Source organism: Saccharomyces eubayanus, chromosome IV, assembly GCF_001298625.1.
Source record: "Saccharomyces eubayanus strain FM1318 chromosome IV, whole genome shotgun sequence".
NCBI lineage: Eukaryota > Fungi > Ascomycota > Saccharomycetes > Saccharomycetales > Saccharomycetaceae > Saccharomyces > Saccharomyces eubayanus.
Window position 1 is genome coordinate 70,070 of NC_030979.1, and position 20,777 is coordinate 90,846.

Below are 20,777 nucleotides of genomic sequence, written 5' to 3' on the forward strand. Positions count from 1 at the left end.
TGGACCACAGTATTATCTATCATAACTACTACTGATTTCTCTCATCTTCTCAAGAAAACCTTCTAAGCTCATCGAGCAGAGAAAAAAGAACCTGGAAAATTTGCCGGAATGCCGGGTAAAGAGACGTGGCGCAAAGGTTCATACTTGGATAATATGGAAATCATAGCGATATGGCCTCCTAATACAGCGTTACGGTTTAATTGTTTGTTCACAATCGTTCAGCCGCTTTTATGTTACATAGTTTCCTCCCCACAATGTCTGCGATGACTCTTCCCCTCTCTTTCTTGTACGTCCTGGCAATCTACTCACGATAAACACTTTTTTCGGGTTTGTGAAAGCCTTGAAAAAATATAAAAAAAATGAAGAACTGCTGAAAAGATAGATAAAACGACTTTGGGAAGAAGTTATGAATTTCTTTCAGACCGAAATCAAAGCAGCCTCGCAACACGATAAGCCCCAGAAATGTTTTCATATTCAGATCTTTGTTCCATCGGTTCGGCCATGATATTATCGGCCACCACCTTTCTAATGGGTGTTTTCTTCAGTAACCAGCCATACGATTACCACCTTTTATTCAATGCTAACGCCACTCAAGAACATTTTGATCTAGCTTTGAAACATTATCAAATCCTGCATGACACTCCAAGGCCAATCGTTATTGCCCTGTGTGTCATTGCATTAATTGGTTTGATCGGTGGTACAATCAAAATCTACAAGCCAAACCCAGAATTGCAGATGTTTGAATATTGTTCATTGGGTTTATACGTGCTGGCTATTTGTGTCTTTATTACTAATGTCAAGACTGGTCTTGACTGTACTATAAGCCATAAATGGGGGGAAGTTTCCGAAAATCAAGGGCTGGCCGTCATTGCTTCTTCTAACATTATCCTATTGGTCATGTTTTCCGGTGTTATCATCTTACAAATTGGTCTATGGTACAGTAACTGGGATTTGCAAAAAAGATTAAAGCAATTTTATGCTGAAGAAGAACAAGAAGCTGCCAGTGCTGGTAAAAAATCCGAAAAAGCTGAAAAAGTGAAGAAGAATGACAATAAAGCTAAGAATGTTCAAAAGAGGAACAACGCCAAGAAATAGATTCTTCAGCCGTTCCTACTTTTTCACTTTCTATCTTTGTTTCTCTTTTTCTCTGACAAAAGAAAATTATATGTACATGTTTGTATTAGTTAGATATATATTCAAATGAAATATTTCTAAAATAAATCTATCTCCTTACGCAATAACCTTATAACCTTCCCCTTGGGATAAATCAACAAGTACCCAGCCTTGTATTGTGCTGTGGTTTTTTTTGCGGTTTTCAATTTGTCACTCCTTTCTCTTATATAATCTCTCTCAGAAAACTATTCGTCTGATCAATATTTGGCCGAGTTATAGTGGACGCGTTGGAACTTGTTTCCCCAATCGATGACCCTGTAGACTCATTAAGTGATGACAGATAGGAGAGCCTTCTAGTATCATGATCTTCCATACCATAATAAGGATGCGCTGCATATGCGCTTTCTAAGTAATCGCTTCTTCGTATCTCTCTACCATCCCCAAACAAATCTTGTGTACTTTCGCTAGTGGCTCTTGCTTTGAAATCAAATTCATTTCGAAACGGGTTTAACATTGGTTCTCCCTTCATCACCTCATCATGGCCTACCCTTTTGCCAATATCATGACTGAAGCCATTTTTGCTACGAGTTTTAACGTTTCTCTTATTTCTGATAACTACAAACCCGATAAAAATTACTATTACCACTCCAATGATAATCCCAACTGTGGAGCCAACTATGACACCCGTATTGTTGTTATCCTTGTCTGAAGCGTTTTGTGTATCCAACGCTCCTGGCAACAATTGGCGGTAAAGCTTAGCATCTCCAGTGATGGTACTGCATGGAATAGTAAAAGTTAGTGGGGCATTTGTCTCTTTAAGCCTTGTTGTTTGGGGGAAGTGTGTACTAAAGCTTGTTGTTGATTCCGTAATTTCATATTCTTGTTCATAGACGACATAAATAGATTTTTTACTGGTGAACATGGTGTATGATTCAAATGTGGTAATGGTTGATGCAAATTTTGTGGATGGCGGTGTTGTTAGTTCAGTTGTCGATGGCTGCATGGTTGGTGTTGGTGTTGGTGTTAAATACAAAGCCTTTGATGTACTTGTCAACCATACGTCAGTAGTAATATTACTCTTTACAGACGAAGATGAAGATGCACTTGCCGTTAAAGACCTTGGAATAGATGTGTAATTATGCGAAGAAGGCGCACAGTATTCAGCGTATGACAGGCCGTGACATGAATTCGTCAGACTGTTACGATATTTCGTCGTAATTGTGCTTTCAGTCCCAATGGAACACGTAATGGTCGACTTCTCTGTAAATAGAGGTGAACTCGAACAGCTTTCTGTGGTAGTAACCTTATTCAAACTCGTCGGTTGATGCCTGTTTATAAATTGCGAAGACGTTACATTTACTAACATGACACAATGGTGGAAAGCAAATGAACTTTAAATATGGTATGCAATCTCGTTGCAATTGTGAGGGTTTGAGTATTTTTGAACCCTTTTTCATAGTTAACAATCAACAGACGTTATTGCACATTCCGGCTGTTTATTTACATTTTTGAAAAAATTTCTGACGCGAATTTTTCATTCTTTTTGCAACAATCACCAAAAAACGGCTGGATATCTTTTTTTAGTTGCTACTAAATAATAAGCGCAAATCCACCTTTTCCGTAGAAATAAGAATGAACAGTTTGGTATTTTGAAGAATACACGCTTTAGTATTTAATATTTGCTTAATAAACCAATATGCGGGCTCTCTTAAATACAGTAAACTAAGTAAAGCTGCTAAAAGGAGTCTTCAATGCTTACATATGCACCTTAGCCATTAGGTTATCTTTTTCACAATCTTCATTTGAGTGTGACGATTTTCTGTCGCAAGCAAACTCAATGATGTGCGGATAGCATATTCGAAAACATTTACGTAGTGTGTACTGTGCCCACTTAAACATTCCGTAGTGATGTTAAGTTGCAGCTCTTAATTGGTTGGAAACTCTGATCATTTGTCAAATTTTTATTTCTTGCTTACGAAAAATTGATAAAAGTAGCAAAGACTCAGATGCACCTTCTCAGTGGTTTATATCGTACAGGCCACTAAAAGAAAACTTATTTCACTTGCGTGCTTACTCTTGAATCTGTTTGTGTTGAAAATTTCTTCACGCAGCCTACTGTGGCTTCAGTAGATCCAATATTAGCAGGAAAGGAGTAAACTGCGTTCAGACCAACGTTCGGAGTTAACTTCCTAGATTTCACCTTAGACAGACGTTTCAGCAGCTGTTCCGTTGTCATCAGCAAGTCTCGTTTCATGATGGTCAGGATCTGCCCAATTATGTAAGCGATCGCAGAAGATATTTTCTGTCGTAGTTTCGTTTTTGGCAACAAAGCATTCAACTTTCTTGTTGTAGTACCATCCAAAAAGACTTTTTCATGGCACTGGGGTGTATAGCTGGCAAATGAAGCTCAAACTGTTGTAATTGTGAAGAAGTTGGTATCATTACACAGTCAGAAATATCAACAATTTCAAGAAATATGACAGAATATTGGAGAGGATCATTCGACTGACACTATGAAAATTGACTGTAGGACACTCTTACCTTGTTTATCTTGTTTGATTACAAATAGCGGCTTTTTGAAAACCATGTATTGGTTTCAATACAGTTCAAAGAGGATATTTTAAAGTTGAGTTACCTACTTGTCTATCATCATATATTATATATTGTTGATCTAATTCTCAAGACTACTATTTACTTAAGAAAAAACCTTCGATGCGACCCGAGGTTTTGGGTGCTAGTGCCGAGCAACATCTTACATATTATCAAAATAGCAAGCCAAATTGACATCAAGGCAATACCAGCTTGGTACTTACATAAACGAATACCGTAATACGTTCCAGTCAGATAAACAAATGATCAACTAAAACGATTGGGCCAAGTGCTTTGTAAGAAGGGTTGCTTTTCAAACGAATATCACGCCGCATAGGGGAGAGATAAAGGCGGCGGCAATTTGCGATGATAATTTCTTTACTACGTGTGAAGTGCGAAAGGGTGCAAAACTATGCCTAACTTTACAGTACCGTGTGGCCTATAATTTTTCCCCGCTGAACAATTTTTGGCATGTTTCTTTATCAGACTCTTTGATCAAAATGTCATACTTTCTGCAATCGTTTAGACTTGATAAATTTTTCTATGTAGCTACCTGACCATATATATCTTTTTTTTTTAGCATTCTTGAGTTTGGATTCCTTTGTTGTAAGACATCAAAAAAAATCCGTCTGGATGTCTTCAAGATACACAGATAAGTGTTTTTATTCAATTCTTGTCTATTAAGCGTACATATTTATTTAATCTATATAGAATCAGTAAATGAATAGCGTAATGAATATTCACTACAGCGCTATGAACACCATCGAGCAAAAACTTTGGCAATAACATGCCGGGAAAAGATCACCTATGCAGTTGTCAGGATGTGTGTTCTGATGGAATCCAATGCTTCCCGCAGTCTGTTTTGTGTACAACAGTCTTGTATTGAGTATAGTAAGAATTTATACCCAGTAGAAAGTTAGAAATATAAAAGTAGTTCAAATACATACAGGAAATCGGTTTTTCTAACGTCCAGCTTGTAACGTATCTCTAGCAGTCATGTTTAGTAAATGTAGCACAAACCACCACAACGAGGGCTCCTAAAAAGGAATAACATACGTTTTTTTACCACTAATGGCTTTCCCAACGGTAATGAGTTTTCTAGAAGCTCTTGGGGTCAGTAACCAATGAAATGTACATGCTTTTGATGAACTTTGGTTGAAGAGTTAACTCTTGATTCGACAAGGTACGCATGTATCTTCTCATGCTCAATAAGTAAGGTTTGAGGTCAAGAAATTCCAATAACAAACAAGCGCAAGTGGTTTAGTGGTAAAATCCAACGTTGCCATCGTTGGGCCCCCGGTTCGATTCCGGGCTTGCGCATTTATTTTTCGCCGCTGGTATTTCTTTTTTATTTTTTTGTACCCGGTTTTTTTAGGCCAAGAATTTATTATTTTTGTAAAGAACCTCGATTTTTGCTTATCGTTGGTGTTCAGGCAACTCTAGACCATTGTTTAATCGCGGCTTGCATTTTTTTGAGATTTTCCTCGGCCTTTTACAGTGTACCCATTATCGCTAATCTCCTATCGCTTATCGCGCGCCAAAAACCGCCGGCGGCAATTTCTAAGTTTTTATGTCATGATAGAAGTTGCAATCTACCAGCATTGGAGGGGGCATTTGATGGTCCAATACCGACAAACGTACTTACATAGAATGATCAATAAGGGATTACCTCCCAAGGTCGAGTCGGATAACGCGGCTTGACAAAGTAATCAGTTCCTTTTTTGGTTAATCTTCTTGGTACAAGATTGGTCTTTAGTGATAGTGATAGTGAATACGACACACTTTTGCATAAGAAAGGCATATATATACTGAGCTATTCGAACACATTAATTAGCGTGTTTCAGGTCTCACTTTCTTACTCTCATAGCATACTATAGTAAAGCAGTTAACTTCGGTCGTGAAGTTTAACAAAGTTTTACAATATACTAACAACAATGAGTATGTCAAGCAAAAACGAGAACAAAATAACGGTAGAACGAAAGGTGTCGACGGATTTTGGCCAGGCTTTTCAACTCCAAGGGCTTGGGTCCAATTTAAGATCGATTCGCTCCAAGACTGGTGCCGGTGAAGTAAACTATATTAATGCTGCTAAATCTGTAAATGATAACCAACTGCTTGCAGAGATCGGTTACAAGCCAGAATTGAAGAGACAGTTTTCCACATTGCAAGTTTTTGGTATTGCATTCTCCATTATGGGTTTACTGCCATCCATCGCGTCTGTCATGGGTGGTGGTCTGGACGGTGGTCCTGCATCCTTGTTGTGGGGTTGGTTTATAGCTGGTTTTTTCCTTTTACTTGTTGGTATTTCCATGGCTGAACATGCAAGTGCCATTCCCACCGCCGGTGGTTTATACTATTGGACATACTATTATGCTCCAGAAGGTTACAAAGAGATCATTTCGTTTATTATTGGTTGTTCGAACTCTCTAGCATTAACAGCTGGTGTGTGTTCAATCAATTATGGTTTGGCTGAAGAAATTGCCGCTGCCGTCACCTTGACCAAAGATGGCAATTTCGATGCTACAAGAGGGAAGCTTTACGGTATATTTGCTGGGGCAGTGGTACTCATGGGTATTTGTACATGTATTGCCTCCGGGGGCATTGCTCGTTTACAAACACTGAGTATAGTTTCCAACGTGTTTATCATTGTCTTATTATTCATTGCCTTACCAATCGGTACCAAACATAATATGGGAGGTTTTAATAATGGTGATTTTATATTCGGAAAGTTTAAAAACTTTAGTGACTGGAATAACGGCTGGCAATTCTGCCTAGCTGGTTTTATGCCTGCAGTTTGGACAATTAATTCATTTGATTCATGTGTTCATCAATCCGAAGAAGCCAAAGATGCCAAAAAATCTGTTCCGATTGGTATAATTTTATCCATTGTTGTTTGTTGGATCTTAGGTTGGTTTATTATTATCTGTTTGATGGCCTGTATCAATCCTGATCTTGAAAGTGTTTTGARCTCTAAGTACGGGTTTGCTTTGGCACAAATAGTTTATGATTCCTTAGGAAAAAAATGGGCTATTGCATTCATGTCATTAATTGCCTTCTGTCAATTTTTAATGGGAGCATCCATCACAACAGCAGTTTCCAGACAAGTTTGGGCATTTTCCCGTGATAATGGTTTGCCGCTATCAAAGTACATCAAAAAAGTGGACCCTAAATACTCCGTTCCATTTTATGCTATTTTGGCTGCATGTGTATGTTCATTGGTTTTGGGGCTGCTTTGTTTGATTGATCAGGCTGCTACAAATGCACTGTTTAGTTTAGCCGTGGCAGGTAATAATTTGGCATGGAGCACCCCCACCGTCTTGCGTTTGACATCAGGTAAAGATTTGTTCAGACCTGGTCCATTCTATCTAGGTAAGCTTTGGTCTCCCATAGTTGGTTGGATAGGTGTGGCTTTCCAAGTGTTTATTATTGTTATGGTTATGTTCCCCGCTCAACAAAAGGGCATTACAAAGTCCACGATGAATTACACATGTGTTATTGGTCCAGGTATTTGGATTCTTGCAGGTATCTATTACAAGGTTTACAAGAAGAAATACTATCATGGCCCAGCAACGAATTTATCTGATGAAGATTACGTTGATGCCGTTGGTGTTGATGTTATCGACACAATCATTTCCAAACAAGAGCCATAATAAAAAAACATACACAATCCGTCTTATAAAGTTTCTATATTCAAAATTTTATAAGGTTTGAATCTGTAAAGTCAGTATTTTAATATAATTATCTATCATTTTTTTCGCTTGACCTTTTTCTAGATGACTATTTAGAACGTCTAAATATAAAAAATGAGAAAAGCTAAAAAACCCTCTAGCGCACTCGATGTGAATATATATATATATATATATATATCTATATACCAATAAGTATAGACCCCCCCTTTTAATCTACGGTGACCTAATCTTCATCGGAGGAAAGGTAGTCTATCAAGGGGCCATTTGACGCGCTAGCAGATGACTTTGTTGGAAAATCATCTACATTGGTAGCACCCTTTTTTAATTTCTTCAAACTTTCTATAAAGTCATCACCCCCCATTCCATTGTCTATGGGTAGTGATCTTTTCTTAGAGTTACTAACGCTTACTCCTGGAGGTAAACCAATCGATATCTCCTTAACTGGACTTTTCTTCGCTTCCTTGCTGGACGTGGTATCGGTACTATTGTTATTGCTTTTGTTAAGTAGACGTACCATCATATTCAGGGACTCTAGTTTCTGTTCTTCCAAAAGCCTCTTTTTCGCGGCAGGGTCAGGATCCTCATTAGCCCATTTCACCAGCAGCCCTGTTCCTTCCTTTCTGTCGTCCCATTCCTTATCACTGTGTAGTAGCAACGTCTGGTTACTCATTGCCTCTTTGGCAAATTCGGCACTGGCTTGATGTTTAAATTTCACAAATGCGCAACTTTTGTCCTCAACGTATCGTATCCTATCGATGTCACCCAACCGGGAAAATACAAACCGTACCCTGCTTTCAATCTGAGTAGGCTTTAATTGCTTACTATTCAATGCGCCATCAATACCACCAACGTAGAGTGTCTTATTTTTCTTCCTGAACGAACCAACCCCACCCATATCATCTCTATAATCGGCAAATTTTTCTCTACCAAAGCAATCCAGCACTTCTGTTCTTAGAGATAGCTTGCTCACATCATCTTCGTCCGGGATATGATGCAGATAGCGACATTTGGAGCCAAGACAGCACATACCCTTTGCGAAAAAGAGACAGAAAAACAACTCGCCGTCATTGTCACCCCTAGTCTTTCCGGAATGAGGTTGCGGCTGCAAAGCAAAGGGACTGACGAATCGTGTATTCCCACCCAACCCTTGGGACCATTTACTGTACCATATATTAAAAGTCAAACCGGTCTGCGCCGGTATAGAAGAGGGCAGTTCTGACTCTTTAACTTGCACCTTTGCGAATTTATCCTTCCAAGAATCCATCCCGCTTCCTATCAACCGGCCTACCGACCTTATTGGTGTCATTATCAACACAGGGCATCGCCTGTAGCCTTATTTTAGCCTGTTTTGGAAGCATAATAGAATCTTTTCCATTACCCGGAACCTGACCGTGCCGCATGATATATTGTACTAAACTCTGAAAAATTTTTTTAATGAAAAAAAAAGTGATGAGGAAAGAAAAATAGCTGAAAAACTAGTGTATTTTATAGTCGAAGCTATTAGTTTGATCGATCAGTTGGGTAATAGCTACAACGAAAACAAGTACAGCAAACATGGGTAAGGACAGTAAGGAACACAAGGAAAGCAAAGAAAGCAAGACAGTGGACAACTATGAGGCTAGAATGCCCGCCGTATTGTCGTTTGCCAAGCCATTGGCTTCCAAGAAACTAAACAAGAAAGTGTTGAAGACCGTCAAGAAGGCCTCTAAAGCTAAGAACGTCAAGAGAGGTGTCAAGGAAGTCGTCAAGGCCCTAAGAAAGGGTGAGAAGGGTTTGGTTGTCATTGCCGGTGACATTTCCCCAGCCGACGTTATCTCCCACATCCCAGTCTTGTGTGAGGACCATTCTGTTCCATATATCTTCATACCATCCAAGCAAGATTTGGGTGCTGCTGGTGCCACAAAGAGACCTACCTCTGTTGTCTTCATTGTCYCAGGTAGCAATAAGAAGAAAGATGGAAAGAACAAGGAAGAAGAATACAAGGAATCTTTCAACGAAGTTGTCAAGGAAGTTCAAGCTTTGTGAAAAGTGATTTCTTTACCACATTGAGAATCGAAAAGAATAAAAAAAGAATTTGGCATTAGATATATATTTTGACTGTAGGCCTTCTGTATATTATATAATACTACTATTAACATCAAATGTTTGCAAGCTTTCGGGGTAACCGTGTTCTATTTCGCTTTTTTTTATTAGTGAAATATATAGAAAATATCACTAAAATGCAAATGATTGTAGACAATTTAGAACAGGCTAACAAGGCACATCTATTGCACTCTTGATTGCCAGGTAGTTTCCAGTAGGAGTGAAAAAATGAGGTTTGTTTTCGATGAAGTTTTCAGTTCGGATACTGAGTCTCCAGAATTCGAGGAAACGTGCTCTATAACTTCTTCTGCATCATCACAATGCGTAACACCTGAACCGAGTCCGGCTGCGAAGTTACCTCTCTTCACCACAATTTGCACCAAGCAATTGACTCAGGAATCTGTAGTGGAGCTGGATCCTGCTCTAGAGAATTTTTTGCGTGACTTGAACCTACAATCCAAAGTAATTCCTATAAATGAGCCCATCGCAACTCCATCATCAATGTTTACACCACGTGCTGACAAACCGCTAGCAAATCCATCTTCTATTTCAGTGACGAGCACTGCTAAGGACCAAGATACAAGGCTGCACCTACTAAAGGCAATGGAAGACTCATTTCAAAGAAAGATGCAAAATTTGGTGCTTACGAATCAGAAGGAAGTTCAGTCTATAAGAGACAAGAAACGACGCATTGAAGAGCAACGTAAGCGAAAAGAGGAGGAGGAGCGGAAGCGCAAAGAAGCAGAAGAGAAAGCCAAACGAGAGCAGGAATTGTTGCGCCAAAGAAAGGAAGAAGAAGAGCGCAAACGCGAAGAAGCTGAAGCAAAGCTAGCTCAAGAGAAAGAAGAAGCTCAAAAGAAAAAGATAGAAGAACAAAATGAAAAAGAAAAACAGCTGAAGAAAGACCAAGAAGCAAAATTGTTGCAACAAAAAGATAAACTGGGTAAAGCAATTACAAGTTTCGATACAATTTCCAAAACGTTTTGGCATTATAAAGACAAAATTGCCCAAATAAAGCAGGATATAGTCTTGCCCGTCAAGAAGGCCGATGTAAGTGTACGAAATTTGCTTTCACGTCACAAGAGAAAAATAAACCCTAAATTCGGGCAACTAACCAACAGTAACCAACAACTTTTCAAAATTCAAAACGAGTTAACACAGTTGATAAACGACACTAAAAGCGATACCTTAGCATATCAATGGATCTTAAACTTTATTGCAAAGGCCGTAGTTCACCAATCAGAAACTGAAGTCAGAGTAAAACCGGAGTCTGCGCTGCCTCTGGGGAAATTAACTCTATATCTACTAATTCAGTTCCCAGAACTGCAGGAGTTATTAATGGCTAGACTTGTAAAGAAATGCCCCTTTGTCATTGGATTCACATGTGAGATTGATACTGAGAAAGGCCGTCAAAACATGGGCTGGAAAAGAAATAATGAGGACAAGTGGGAAGACAACACATCTTACGATGAAAGAATGGGCGGTATATTATCTTTGTTTGCTATATTAACAAGGCTGCCCCTGCCTCAAGAATTCATCACCACTAAAAATCACCCGTTCCCAATTGCGTTATCATGGCATATCTTGGCTAGAATTTGTAATACACCACTAGACTTATTAACGAACACCCATTTCGTAATCTTGGGCTCATGGTGGGATGCCGCTGCCGTGCAATTCCTACAGGCATATGGGAACCAAGCCTCGAAACTACTATTTTTGATTGGTGAGGAACTAACGTCTCAAATGGCTGAAAAGAAATATGTAGGTGCTGCAAGATTAAGAATCCTGCTAGAAGCTTGGCAAAATAACACCATGGAATCGTTTCCGGAAATGTCTCCTTGATAGGAATTGACATTGACATGAGCACATAGCAGTTAAATAAAATATTCAATGAACTTTAAACTTATTTAACAATCATTACATTATTTTCCTTTTTCTTCTTCGGCACAATATCAGGGGATGGCAAATACTACGTCATGAATAATAAAAAAAAATGAGAAAAAAAACTAAGATGATCTTCCAGTAGAATATTTATCATACATTAGAGATTGCACTCATTATCTGTTATAGTTTTACTGCCATTGAGTGAAATATTTCATTTTATTTCTTTTACGTGTGCCTCACCAGTTTCATTTGTAAATGCTAGTGTCTTTAATTCAAGTTTTGAAAGCAGATGCGTAAATCATTGAGATGGCTTATAACGATAGCCTTCTACTCTTCCAACTCTATTTTAATTAGCAACTGTCTTTGGAACAGTGGTTCTATTTCCGAGTTTTACCTGCACTCCATTGTGCTCATTGAATGCTTTTCGCTATTAGGATTGGTCACCTCTGACTATTTGACCCCATCTTTGTCATTTATTTCTAGTAATATTTTCCATATCTCCGATAGAGTATCAGGAATGACATTATTAGCATTAGGAAATGCCCTACCTGATATCACCAGTACCTACCAGTCGATGAAGTCCGGGGTTACTTCCTTGGCTATTGGCGAGCTGTTTGGTGGTATTTTTTTCTTGTTGACTGTGGTTATTGGACTAATGGGCTGCGTAGCTACTATTCAGTTTCAACCTGATAAGTCCATTGAAACTTACACGGAAGAAAGTTTTGATCAAAATTTATCTTACGACAGAAGCCATTATGTACTGGACGTGGGGATATTCACTTTTATGCTCTTAGTCTCAGGCACCTTTCTAGCAGATGGGAGACTATACTTCTGGGAATGTATCGTTATGGTTTTGACCTATTGTTGTTGCGTCGTTTATCTGATACGAAGTCATAAATATCCTTGTGATACTGATGGCACTTTAGAAAGAGAAGAAGAAGAGACAAAAAACCATACTTTTATTAATAGCCGTATGACTGTTCCAAACCATTTCACTCTATCAACCGCCAGCGACACTCCTCAAATGGATGAAGTAGCGCAACATATAATACCTTTCGAAGATACACAGAATAACGAGGGCGGCACTACTGGATCAGAAGTAACATCTTCCCCAAACAATTCAGCGGATAATATTTTGAGGTTTAATGAAGGTATAAGTGAAAGAAGGGATTATATAAGGCACAGGATACGAGGATATTTACGTTCTAATTATCATGGCTGGGTCAGAATGACTTTGCAAGATTGCTTAGATATCTGGGAGAAACAAAACCTCTTTAACAATGCTGTGAAAACCTTGTCTTTGCCCACCGACGATACCCGTTTAGTTCCTAAGGCCTCGTCTGATGATGACGAAGGTAGACCGTTGATAAGGATGAGAAAAAACTCTTTACAGCCCAGCGACTATTACAAATACTTGTCGCCAACAAATGCTGGAAACTCTAATCAATTAGGGACCGCAAACTCAGCACCGCACAATGAGCGCCTAGGCGAAGATTGTAATGAATCTACGAGTTTGTTTTTAACAGTACCACAGGAACCAACTTCCAGAAAGATGTTGAGTTGTGATCGCATCCCGGATTTGATTCAAACCAACTCTAATACATTTGATGGTGATAACAAATGTCGGTCACATATACAAAATCCTGTCATGAGCAACATATCTAGTGTTGTAGATGAATCCTTGTTGGAGTACGAGGGAGATAATATATTACTCGACGGAACATTATCTCTTTGCTCGGCAAGAAGCAAAACCGTTTGCCAGTGTTTTCAACTGTACAATTATTTGACAGATAAATCTTTGGATATCAGTCCCTCCGAATTCTTATCATTATTGGTCACCACACCGGTATCAATAATTCTTTATCTGACCATACCATCAGAAGGGAGTCAAAAACATCACGACTCGCCTCTTTCATGTTTACAAATTTTTCAGTTGATCGCCTCGCCAATAATAATAAATCAATTAATTATAGAAGATTTTTCCTATTGGTTGCTTATATTACCGGCGCTAATAGCTATATCACTCTATTTCAAACTAAAAACGACACCGAGGAAATACAATTCAGATTTAATTTTCACTATTGCATTCTTATTATCATTAGCGTGTATTTCGAAGACTGTTCATTTAGTTGTTGCCACTCTTACCCATTGGATAGAAATCTTTGACATATCTGAAACTATATTGGGTTTGACCATTTTCACGTGGGGTAATTCCGTTGGTGATTTAGTGTCGAATATCACGTTCGTTAGAATGGGTGTTTTAGAAATCGCAATCGGTGCATGCTTTGGGAGTCCACTATTGTATTTCCTATTCGGGGTTGGATTTGATGGAATTATGATCATGTTGGGTGACAATGCAGGGAAAATTGTCAACGGTAGAGATAATACTATTTTAATGCACCATATTGATTTCCAGGTAGACAAACATTTACTTAATACTGGGGTCGGAATCTCGATTGCATTTTTGATATTTACAGTTTTGATACCATTGAACGGCTGGAAAATAGATAGAAAGATCAGTCTTTTGCTTCTGACGTTGTATGTCGTTACTACATGTATCAGCGTGTTTCTGGAAATTTACTGAGAGTTAGAACGTATATGCAATTGAATGAGCTATAGAGTGATTTTAATATTAAGCCATAAAAAATATATTAACATAGAAGCTTAATTAAATAATAAAAAGAAAAAATAGGAATTACATATTCTACATTGACAAAATATTTATGCAGTGGTCATTTAAAAATGGTCATTAAATTAAACAAGTAATATGAGAGGGAGCGGGGAGGGAAACGATTAAATAAAAGGGAAGGGAAGGGGGGAGGAGGGGAAATATATTATAAATAAGTAAAGATTTTGCTGGTGGGTTGATAGTGTTCTTTGGATGAAATCACCTTTCTCACTTAATTCTTTCTAAATTAATTTCATCCAGAATTTTCTTGGCACCGTCGGCAATCATTCTTTCAGCCAAAATCTTACCGCAAGCCATGGAATCTTCCTTGACATTTTCTATCAACATTTCAATTTCGTCTTCCACGGCCTCAGTACCATCTACGTCAACGACAATGGCCTTTAGTAGCAGTTTCTTTGTTTTTTCGTTATATGTGGTTTCTACACCAATGGGGACGGAACAACCACCTTCCAAAGCCCTCATCAGGGCACGTTCTGATAGACAGCATATAGTGGCATTCAGATCGCAAATATCGTCCAGAATAGCCATCATCTTGGAGTCGCCTTTTCTAATTTCTATTCCCAGGGCGCCTTGCCCCACCGCATGATACATAGTATCTGAGTGAAACCGTTGAGTAATTCTATTTTCTAGCCCCATACGCATCAACCCGGCGGATGCCAGGATGATACATTGGTATGGAGACTTAGGGTCGTCAAGTTTTTGTAGTCGAGTTTGTATATTGCCTCTAACACTTTCGAACTTCAATTTTGGGTATTTTCTTTTCAGTTGAGCAGATCTTCTAACAGAAGAGGTGCCCACGATGCCCCCGTCTGGAAGGTCATCTAGAGACTTGTACGCAGAGTAGAAAGGCATAACAAGACAATCTGTCGGGTCGACACGCTTGGTGATACCTCCCAGTTCAAACCCCTCGGGCAATAGTGTGGGCATGTCCTTCAAGGAGTGGACAATCAGATCAAGCTTCTTCAAAGGATCATCGTGATACAAGTGATCTTCTAGCTCCTTCGTCCACAAGGCCTTACCACCAAATGAGTAGAGAGGCTTGAACTGGATCTGATCACCAAGGGTTTGCAAAGTGAAAACCTTGCAGTCGTATTCCGGATGTTTTTCCTGGATCAGTTTTAAAACATGGTTGGATTGTATTACCGCCAAACTAGATTTTCTCCCACCAATATGCAGAGTTTCGTGGCCCATAGTACGTGTGTATTTATCAACTATAGAGTATATCTAGTGTTTTTTTTCCTTTTTCTTTTTCTTTTTCTATTGTTCTAGATGCTAATATGGGATGAGTAGAACAAAATATTCAAAACGCAATACAGCCCTGTACCATTCAAACACGAACGCCAATCTGCCAATGACCTTGAAATCAAGCTATGTGCCACGCTAATACAAACTTTTTGCCTATATCGTTTAAAATATAAGCGTTCCTTTAATTTTTCGGTTTCTTTCTTTTTTATGTGTAATTTTTCATTTTTTTTCACTTGAAAAAAGTTGAAATTTTCGTAGCAGAAAAAGAGAGGCCTCTATTGCTTACTCATCGTTATCTTATTGGTCAAGAGCTCAAGGGACAATAGACAAGGAGAGAGCCACCATCATCTTTGGGAATTGGTTGGAAAGAACGTCTTCAATTTCGGGCTGCCATGGGAGCGAGCCATATATGGGAAGCTGGTAGTCGTTAGTAGAGAACACGTCATTACCCCCCTCCCATCCCCCGTCTCCGCGCTGCCAGGGACCAAGGGTTTGCAAGAGATGGACGTAAGATAGAACTACAAGGGTCGTGGCCAATGTGTCGGTGGTACCGGATGGAGTTGAGTCCAATTGAGGAACTTGTTGCTGTGGGTGGTCGGCATGGCATAGCATGGGAGGCCTAAAGGCGCTTTGTGGGACGGAGAACAGCGTTAGAGGGTGACGTTTTAGCGCATAGGCAATCTCCCCTTATTGTTCACCCTTATTTCCACCCTCAAACGATAAGGCTTGTTATATTCGTTTGAAATATATAAAAGGGATTGAGAAGATCATATTCCTACATAAATATTAGTATCAGTTTTTCTACAGTTACTTGCTTGTTCCGTTACGTAGATACACGCACACACACTATCATCATTATGAATAGAAATACGACTAACCATAAGAACACGAATTCGAGCGCTAGTAGAAATGCTGGCGTACCGGAAGAGAGAGGCCATCTGAACAAGAGAGGCTTGATATACTGGACCAACCCTAGGAAGTCGGGTGCAACCTTTGCTGCCACTCTAGTAGGTTTAATTGTCTTCAGAAACGTCAATATTATTTCAGTTTTACTCAAGATCGGGTACATGGTCTTATTCACAAGCTTCGCGGTGGAGCTATCTACGAAGATACTCTTTGATCAGGGCATAGTGTCTAGGCTGGGAATGAAAGAATCTCCAGACGTTGTTGGGTTCTTGAGACCACGTATTGACCGTGCATTGGACCACGTGCCTGCGTTGCAGGATAAGATCAGAAAGTTGGTGTTTGCAAACAGAACAAGAAACAATCTAACCATTGGTATGTCTCTATATTTCTTGCACGGGCTTTTTGCCATTTTTTCCATGAACACTGTTCTGATGATGACCACCATGCTACTTTACACCGTACCTTTGATCTACGACAGAAAACAGGAAAGAATTGACCGTGCTATTGACAGAGTGAAGAACATGCTCGTCCACAGATTCCACAGAAACTACTCCAAGGTTGTCGAAAAGACCGAACCATACATTGACAAGATTATTCCAGCTCAAAATGATCAAGACAGCTACTCAACCTCTGTAAGCGGCAAGGATATCTCTTCAACCTCCCAACGCAACAAGGACAGCTTCCCAACATCTCAAAACGGCAAAGACATATACTCGACTTCTCAGCACAGCCAAGGAACCTACCCAACCTCTCAAAACGAGGCCAGTAGCACCCTAAAATCTGGCAAACATGAACTACCATCAGAAAAGGACTTCAAAAACAGACACGGAGACTTTAGCAAGCCTGACGTCAAGACGTACGACCCAAGACAAATGGATATCGATGCAGAACTAGAGGCTCACCAGCGTGAAATAGAACAAAAGCTAAGGGAAGGTGATTATAATTTAGTAGGAAGCAAGGAAATTCCGGACCCAATCACCGTACCAGCTCCTGCTCAACGCACCGTTATCCCTAACGAAGATAAGCCATTCCCTATCAGCAAAAACAATGAAACCTTACAACAAAAGAGTACTCACGGTTTGAAGCAGAAATTGCAACATGCCTAAGTTTTCTTAATTTTTTGTTTCGCTTTTTTTTTTAGCTAATAGTTCATTTCCCCTTATTCTTAATGAAGTCATGTTTATTAACTGTATACTTTTGAAGAAAAATCATTAACGATTAAGTAGTTACAATATATTTTTTATTTAGTTTAGAATAATAAGTGAGTAACAACGCATTCCCCCCCCCCCCCCTGTTTATTTTCTGTTTTGCTGCATTATTCATTCCATACCAAAATCAGATTTCAAATTTTTATTAGTGTCCTGAATGAAGTTTGATTTGCAAGTTGATTGCTAGAAAAAAAATGCACGTATAATAACGGAAACAAAAAGAAATGGTGATGTTTCATAAGTTCGTCAAATTTTGGAGCGCACCAACTGCCTTCTTAAACCCCAACCTTGCAGCTCTGTGATAATATTGTCTAGCCAGATCCAAATCAATGTTACAACCGATACCCTTTTCATAGTAAAAGCCCAGGGCAAACTCGGTACGTGCCAACTTGCCGTCCGAACACTTGCTACTCTTCAAAGCCCAATCCAAGGCCTCTTTATTGTTTGGTTTCAAGACGTTTGCCGCTCCTGTTAGATACCAGCCACTCAACGATAACATTGCCATTGGGTTCCCTCTTGGTTGAGAAGCAGCAGCCTTGGAATACCAGCATATAGATTTCTTGGCTAAAACTGGTAACCCCAAGTCACCGAATTCATAGCAATTGCCCAACTTCCATTGCGCTAGAGGGTACTCGCAGTCTTTGGCACACTGATAGTAGTACTTTACGGCCAGTTGAGGGTCTCTTCGTATGCCGTTAGCAAATAATAAATTTTGAATCTCTGGTGGCATAACACTAAATTCATAGATTTTGCCCAGCTCATACAACGTTTGCGGAGAATCGCCATTTTGGGTTGCCTTATCAAACCATTTAACAGCTAATAAGACATCATTCTTCTGCATGTTGAGTCCGTATAAGTGGCTCATCCCCAATTTATACATGCACGCGGAATTGGAGCAAACTTCGGCTCCTTGCTGGTAATACTGGAAAGCCTTCCTTATGCATTGTTCCTTAGTGAGCGATGGATCGCAAGACGAAGTACCTCGTTGATATTCATAGCATATACCCGCACGATAACAAGCATCTGAATCATTCAATTTGGCGGCTTTGCAATAATATTCGAGGGCCTTTTCATCATTCTTGATGACAATGTTTTTATTTTTGATGGGCAAATACGGCTGATGTGAGTATAAGGTCCCCATCAAATACATGGCACGAGGCCATTTTACGGTGATTAGTTTTGTGAGCACTTTGAATGAGTGTTCCAATATGACTTTTTGATTTTTCAGCATTTCCTCAGGTTTTAAACTTCTTTTCAGTTTTTCTGCATTTATGTTATACTGCGATATAAAATCTTCCTTAAATGCATACGTAAGTAATGTTTCACACCACTTCATTTGTATCTCTGGAGTAAATTTCGAAGAGTCATTAATAGTCTTCTTATAGATTTGATAGAAGGCTAACGCATCCGGCGAGTAGGCGGAGAGTTTATCCTTACTGCTAGAAGATCCATTAGTCTTTGTCTTAGTGATGGTATTAGTCGTCGTTTGGCTGGTTTTCTGTTGCGGGACGGGTCTCTTCTCCAAAGGTCGTATGGGAGGTTTTTCCTCTGTTCTGTATAACTTTTCTTGCAGCACCCTGGACTCAGATTCCTCGTAAGGTGGAGGAGCTAAACTATTACTGATAGGCTCTGATATTCGGCTTCCATCGGTCATTGATATATTATGTGCAGAGGACGAATTTAAGCTATTTTTTGCCGAGTTAAAATTGAATGGGAGCTCATATCTATTGCTAGCACTATTAGTGCTGCTAGTATCACCTGCTGGTTTGGCATTAAATATATCAATGCCGTTATTACTGTTTATGGTTACTGGAGTGCCTAATTGACCACCGTCAACATTGCTATCTGTGAAATTCAGCGCACTTAAAGGCAATGAGAGCGAGGACGAAGATGAAGGAGACGTGAATGGAATAGCTGGCGTTAGTTCAGCCAAAGAATCATCTAGTGGATATGGCGCAGGCACCATATTATGGGTGGTCGAATCGTGCCTGTCGGTGTTGATATTGCCCAGTTTATGCGAGGAATCTCGTCCTCTTAGTGGTGGAAACATATTTATATGCTTATCATACGGATTTGATTGCGGCTGGCCTTGATTAACCATTGCCAACTAGTAGAACAAACTATTAAAAACGTGGTGATGAAAGAAAGAAAAGAAAAAACGATGTCAAAAGCTAGTTCATCAAAAGAAACGCCTCTAAATCAGTTTCTACTGTATTCTTGTATAAATCCTGAGTAACTCCAATCAAACTACGGGGATACTGACCTTTTCTGCAACTCTTTGCTACCGACGGCCGATGCACATCTTGAACTATCTTATATGTTCCTACTAAATTGTCGTCAGTTATATTTTTAGGTCTTCCAGATTTTGGACACAACCCCTTATTGCTAATAAGCCAAGACCTTAACGTTTGTACTTTTGCTTGGTAAAGACCTAATATATGTTGAGATTTACCCTAGGGCATTCTCAAGCTATTTTTTTTTTGGTTAAACTAGAGCTAATAGATATAGAAAAGAGTAAAAAAGGTCCACGAAGCTGAAGAAGGAAAGAAAGAGGGAGATAAACAAAAGGCATAGACTGATTGAAGAGTGTTTTAAAGCGCGACGTAGAATTATAATTAATGTTGCGTTTGGGGTTTATGCCTAGATGGGTCCCTAGAAGTGGGCTTTTTGCCTTGTCAGACACAATCGGTGCACATAAGAGATTCTATGCTCTGGCTTCTGAGCAATTGTCAAGAAAGACGGTGAAACCGCTAGAATCGAGGAAAACGTTTCTCATAGACACATACAAATACCTGATGGAGAAGAGCTCCGTAGTTCTATTTGTCCATTACAACAATCTTTCTAAGACGGAAGATCACTATTTCAGGTTTAGAATTAAGCAAACGGGGGGGAAACTTACAAAAGTGAGGAACAATCTGTTTGAGGTTTATTTGAGAAACTCGCATCTGCCCGATCCATGTGGTCCCGCAAAGCGCAAAGAGCAAAACCGAAAGCATCCGCTCTTGCCCCTACTGAAGGGTCCCACGGCTACCATTACGTTCGAAGATACGAACCCTCAACAAGTGGCGAAACTGCTGAAGCTCTTGCAATCAGCACAGGACAAGCTGTTGGTGATCGGCGCCAAAGTGGAAAACCAAGTTTTGGATGTGGAAAAACTGAACGATTTCAAGACTCTCCCTACAAAGACGGAACTACAATCCCAGATGGTTGGGGTATTGCAAATGCTCAGCGGTCTCGGTTTAGTTCGTACGCTGGAAAGCGGGTCGAATGCGCTCTACCTGACATTGCAATCGCACCATGATAACCAAAAGCCTAAGGAGGATGCAGATTCAAGTGCGGACTCCAAGCCAGAAGAACCAAAATAGAGGAGCC

The 20,777-nt window shown here is 39.6% G+C and overlaps 11 protein-coding genes and 1 non-coding gene across 12 annotated transcripts; 8 read left to right on the forward strand and 4 right to left on the reverse strand.

The window, feature by feature from the left end:
* Positions 1–462: 462 nt before the first annotated feature.
* On the forward strand, positions 463–1,095 carry SHR3 (Shr3p; the record flags this gene model as incomplete). The annotated part of the gene is made up of 1 exon (XM_018364085.1): positions 463–1,095. One exon carries the CDS (start codon positions 463–465, stop codon positions 1,093–1,095), a length of 633 nt encoding a protein of 210 aa, XP_018222886.1.
* Positions 1,096–1,336: 241 nt separating this feature from the next.
* DI49_0870 (uncharacterized protein) lies at positions 1,337–2,479 on the reverse strand (the record flags this gene model as incomplete). Its single annotated transcript, XM_018364086.1, has 1 exon — positions 1,337–2,479. The coding sequence occupies one exon, from the start codon at positions 2,477–2,479 to the stop codon at positions 1,337–1,339; it is 1,143 nt and encodes a 380-aa protein (XP_018222887.1).
* Positions 2,480–4,951: 2,472 nt separating this feature from the next.
* Positions 4,952–5,022, forward strand: DI49_0871. The gene has a single exon. It is a non-coding gene; the product is annotated as a tRNA-Gly (tRNA).
* A 614-nt stretch (positions 5,023–5,636) lies between these two features.
* UGA4 (Uga4p) lies at positions 5,637–7,352 on the forward strand (the record flags this gene model as incomplete). The annotated part of the gene is made up of 1 exon (XM_018364087.1): positions 5,637–7,352. The coding sequence occupies one exon, from the start codon at positions 5,637–5,639 to the stop codon at positions 7,350–7,352; it is 1,716 nt and encodes a 571-aa protein (XP_018222888.1).
* Positions 7,353–7,614: 262 nt separating this feature from the next.
* Positions 7,615–8,697, reverse strand: CWC2 (active spliceosome conformation promoter CWC2; the record flags this gene model as incomplete). The annotated part of the gene is made up of 1 exon (XM_018364088.1): positions 7,615–8,697. One exon carries the CDS (start codon positions 8,695–8,697, stop codon positions 7,615–7,617), a length of 1,083 nt encoding a protein of 360 aa, XP_018222889.1.
* Positions 8,698–8,945: 248 nt separating this feature from the next.
* On the forward strand, positions 8,946–9,416 carry NHP2 (snoRNA-binding protein NHP2; the record flags this gene model as incomplete). Its single annotated transcript, XM_018364089.1, has 1 exon — positions 8,946–9,416. One exon carries the CDS (start codon positions 8,946–8,948, stop codon positions 9,414–9,416), a length of 471 nt encoding a protein of 156 aa, XP_018222890.1.
* Positions 9,417–9,701: 285 nt separating this feature from the next.
* GLE1 (nucleoporin GLE1) lies at positions 9,702–11,315 on the forward strand (the record flags this gene model as incomplete). The annotated part of the gene is made up of 1 exon (XM_018364090.1): positions 9,702–11,315. One exon carries the CDS (start codon positions 9,702–9,704, stop codon positions 11,313–11,315), a length of 1,614 nt encoding a protein of 537 aa, XP_018222891.1.
* Positions 11,316–11,646: 331 nt separating this feature from the next.
* YCX1 (Ycx1p) lies at positions 11,647–13,941 on the forward strand (the record flags this gene model as incomplete). The annotated part of the gene is made up of 1 exon (XM_018364091.1): positions 11,647–13,941. The coding sequence occupies one exon, from the start codon at positions 11,647–11,649 to the stop codon at positions 13,939–13,941; it is 2,295 nt and encodes a 764-aa protein (XP_018222892.1).
* A 312-nt stretch (positions 13,942–14,253) lies between these two features.
* Positions 14,254–15,237, reverse strand: HEM3 (hydroxymethylbilane synthase; the record flags this gene model as incomplete). The annotated part of the gene is made up of 1 exon (XM_018364092.1): positions 14,254–15,237. The coding sequence occupies one exon, from the start codon at positions 15,235–15,237 to the stop codon at positions 14,254–14,256; it is 984 nt and encodes a 327-aa protein (XP_018222893.1).
* Positions 15,238–16,148: 911 nt separating this feature from the next.
* On the forward strand, positions 16,149–17,303 carry RTN2 (Rtn2p; the record flags this gene model as incomplete). Its single annotated transcript, XM_018364093.1, has 1 exon — positions 16,149–17,303. One exon carries the CDS (start codon positions 16,149–16,151, stop codon positions 17,301–17,303), a length of 1,155 nt encoding a protein of 384 aa, XP_018222894.1.
* A 337-nt stretch (positions 17,304–17,640) lies between these two features.
* Positions 17,641–19,506, reverse strand: ACK1 (Ack1p; the record flags this gene model as incomplete). The annotated part of the gene is made up of 1 exon (XM_018364094.1): positions 17,641–19,506. One exon carries the CDS (start codon positions 19,504–19,506, stop codon positions 17,641–17,643), a length of 1,866 nt encoding a protein of 621 aa, XP_018222895.1.
* Positions 19,507–20,023: 517 nt separating this feature from the next.
* On the forward strand, positions 20,024–20,770 carry MRPL11 (mitochondrial 54S ribosomal protein uL10m; the record flags this gene model as incomplete). The annotated part of the gene is made up of 1 exon (XM_018364095.1): positions 20,024–20,770. One exon carries the CDS (start codon positions 20,024–20,026, stop codon positions 20,768–20,770), a length of 747 nt encoding a protein of 248 aa, XP_018222896.1.
* Between the last annotated feature and the right edge of the window lie 7 nt (positions 20,771–20,777).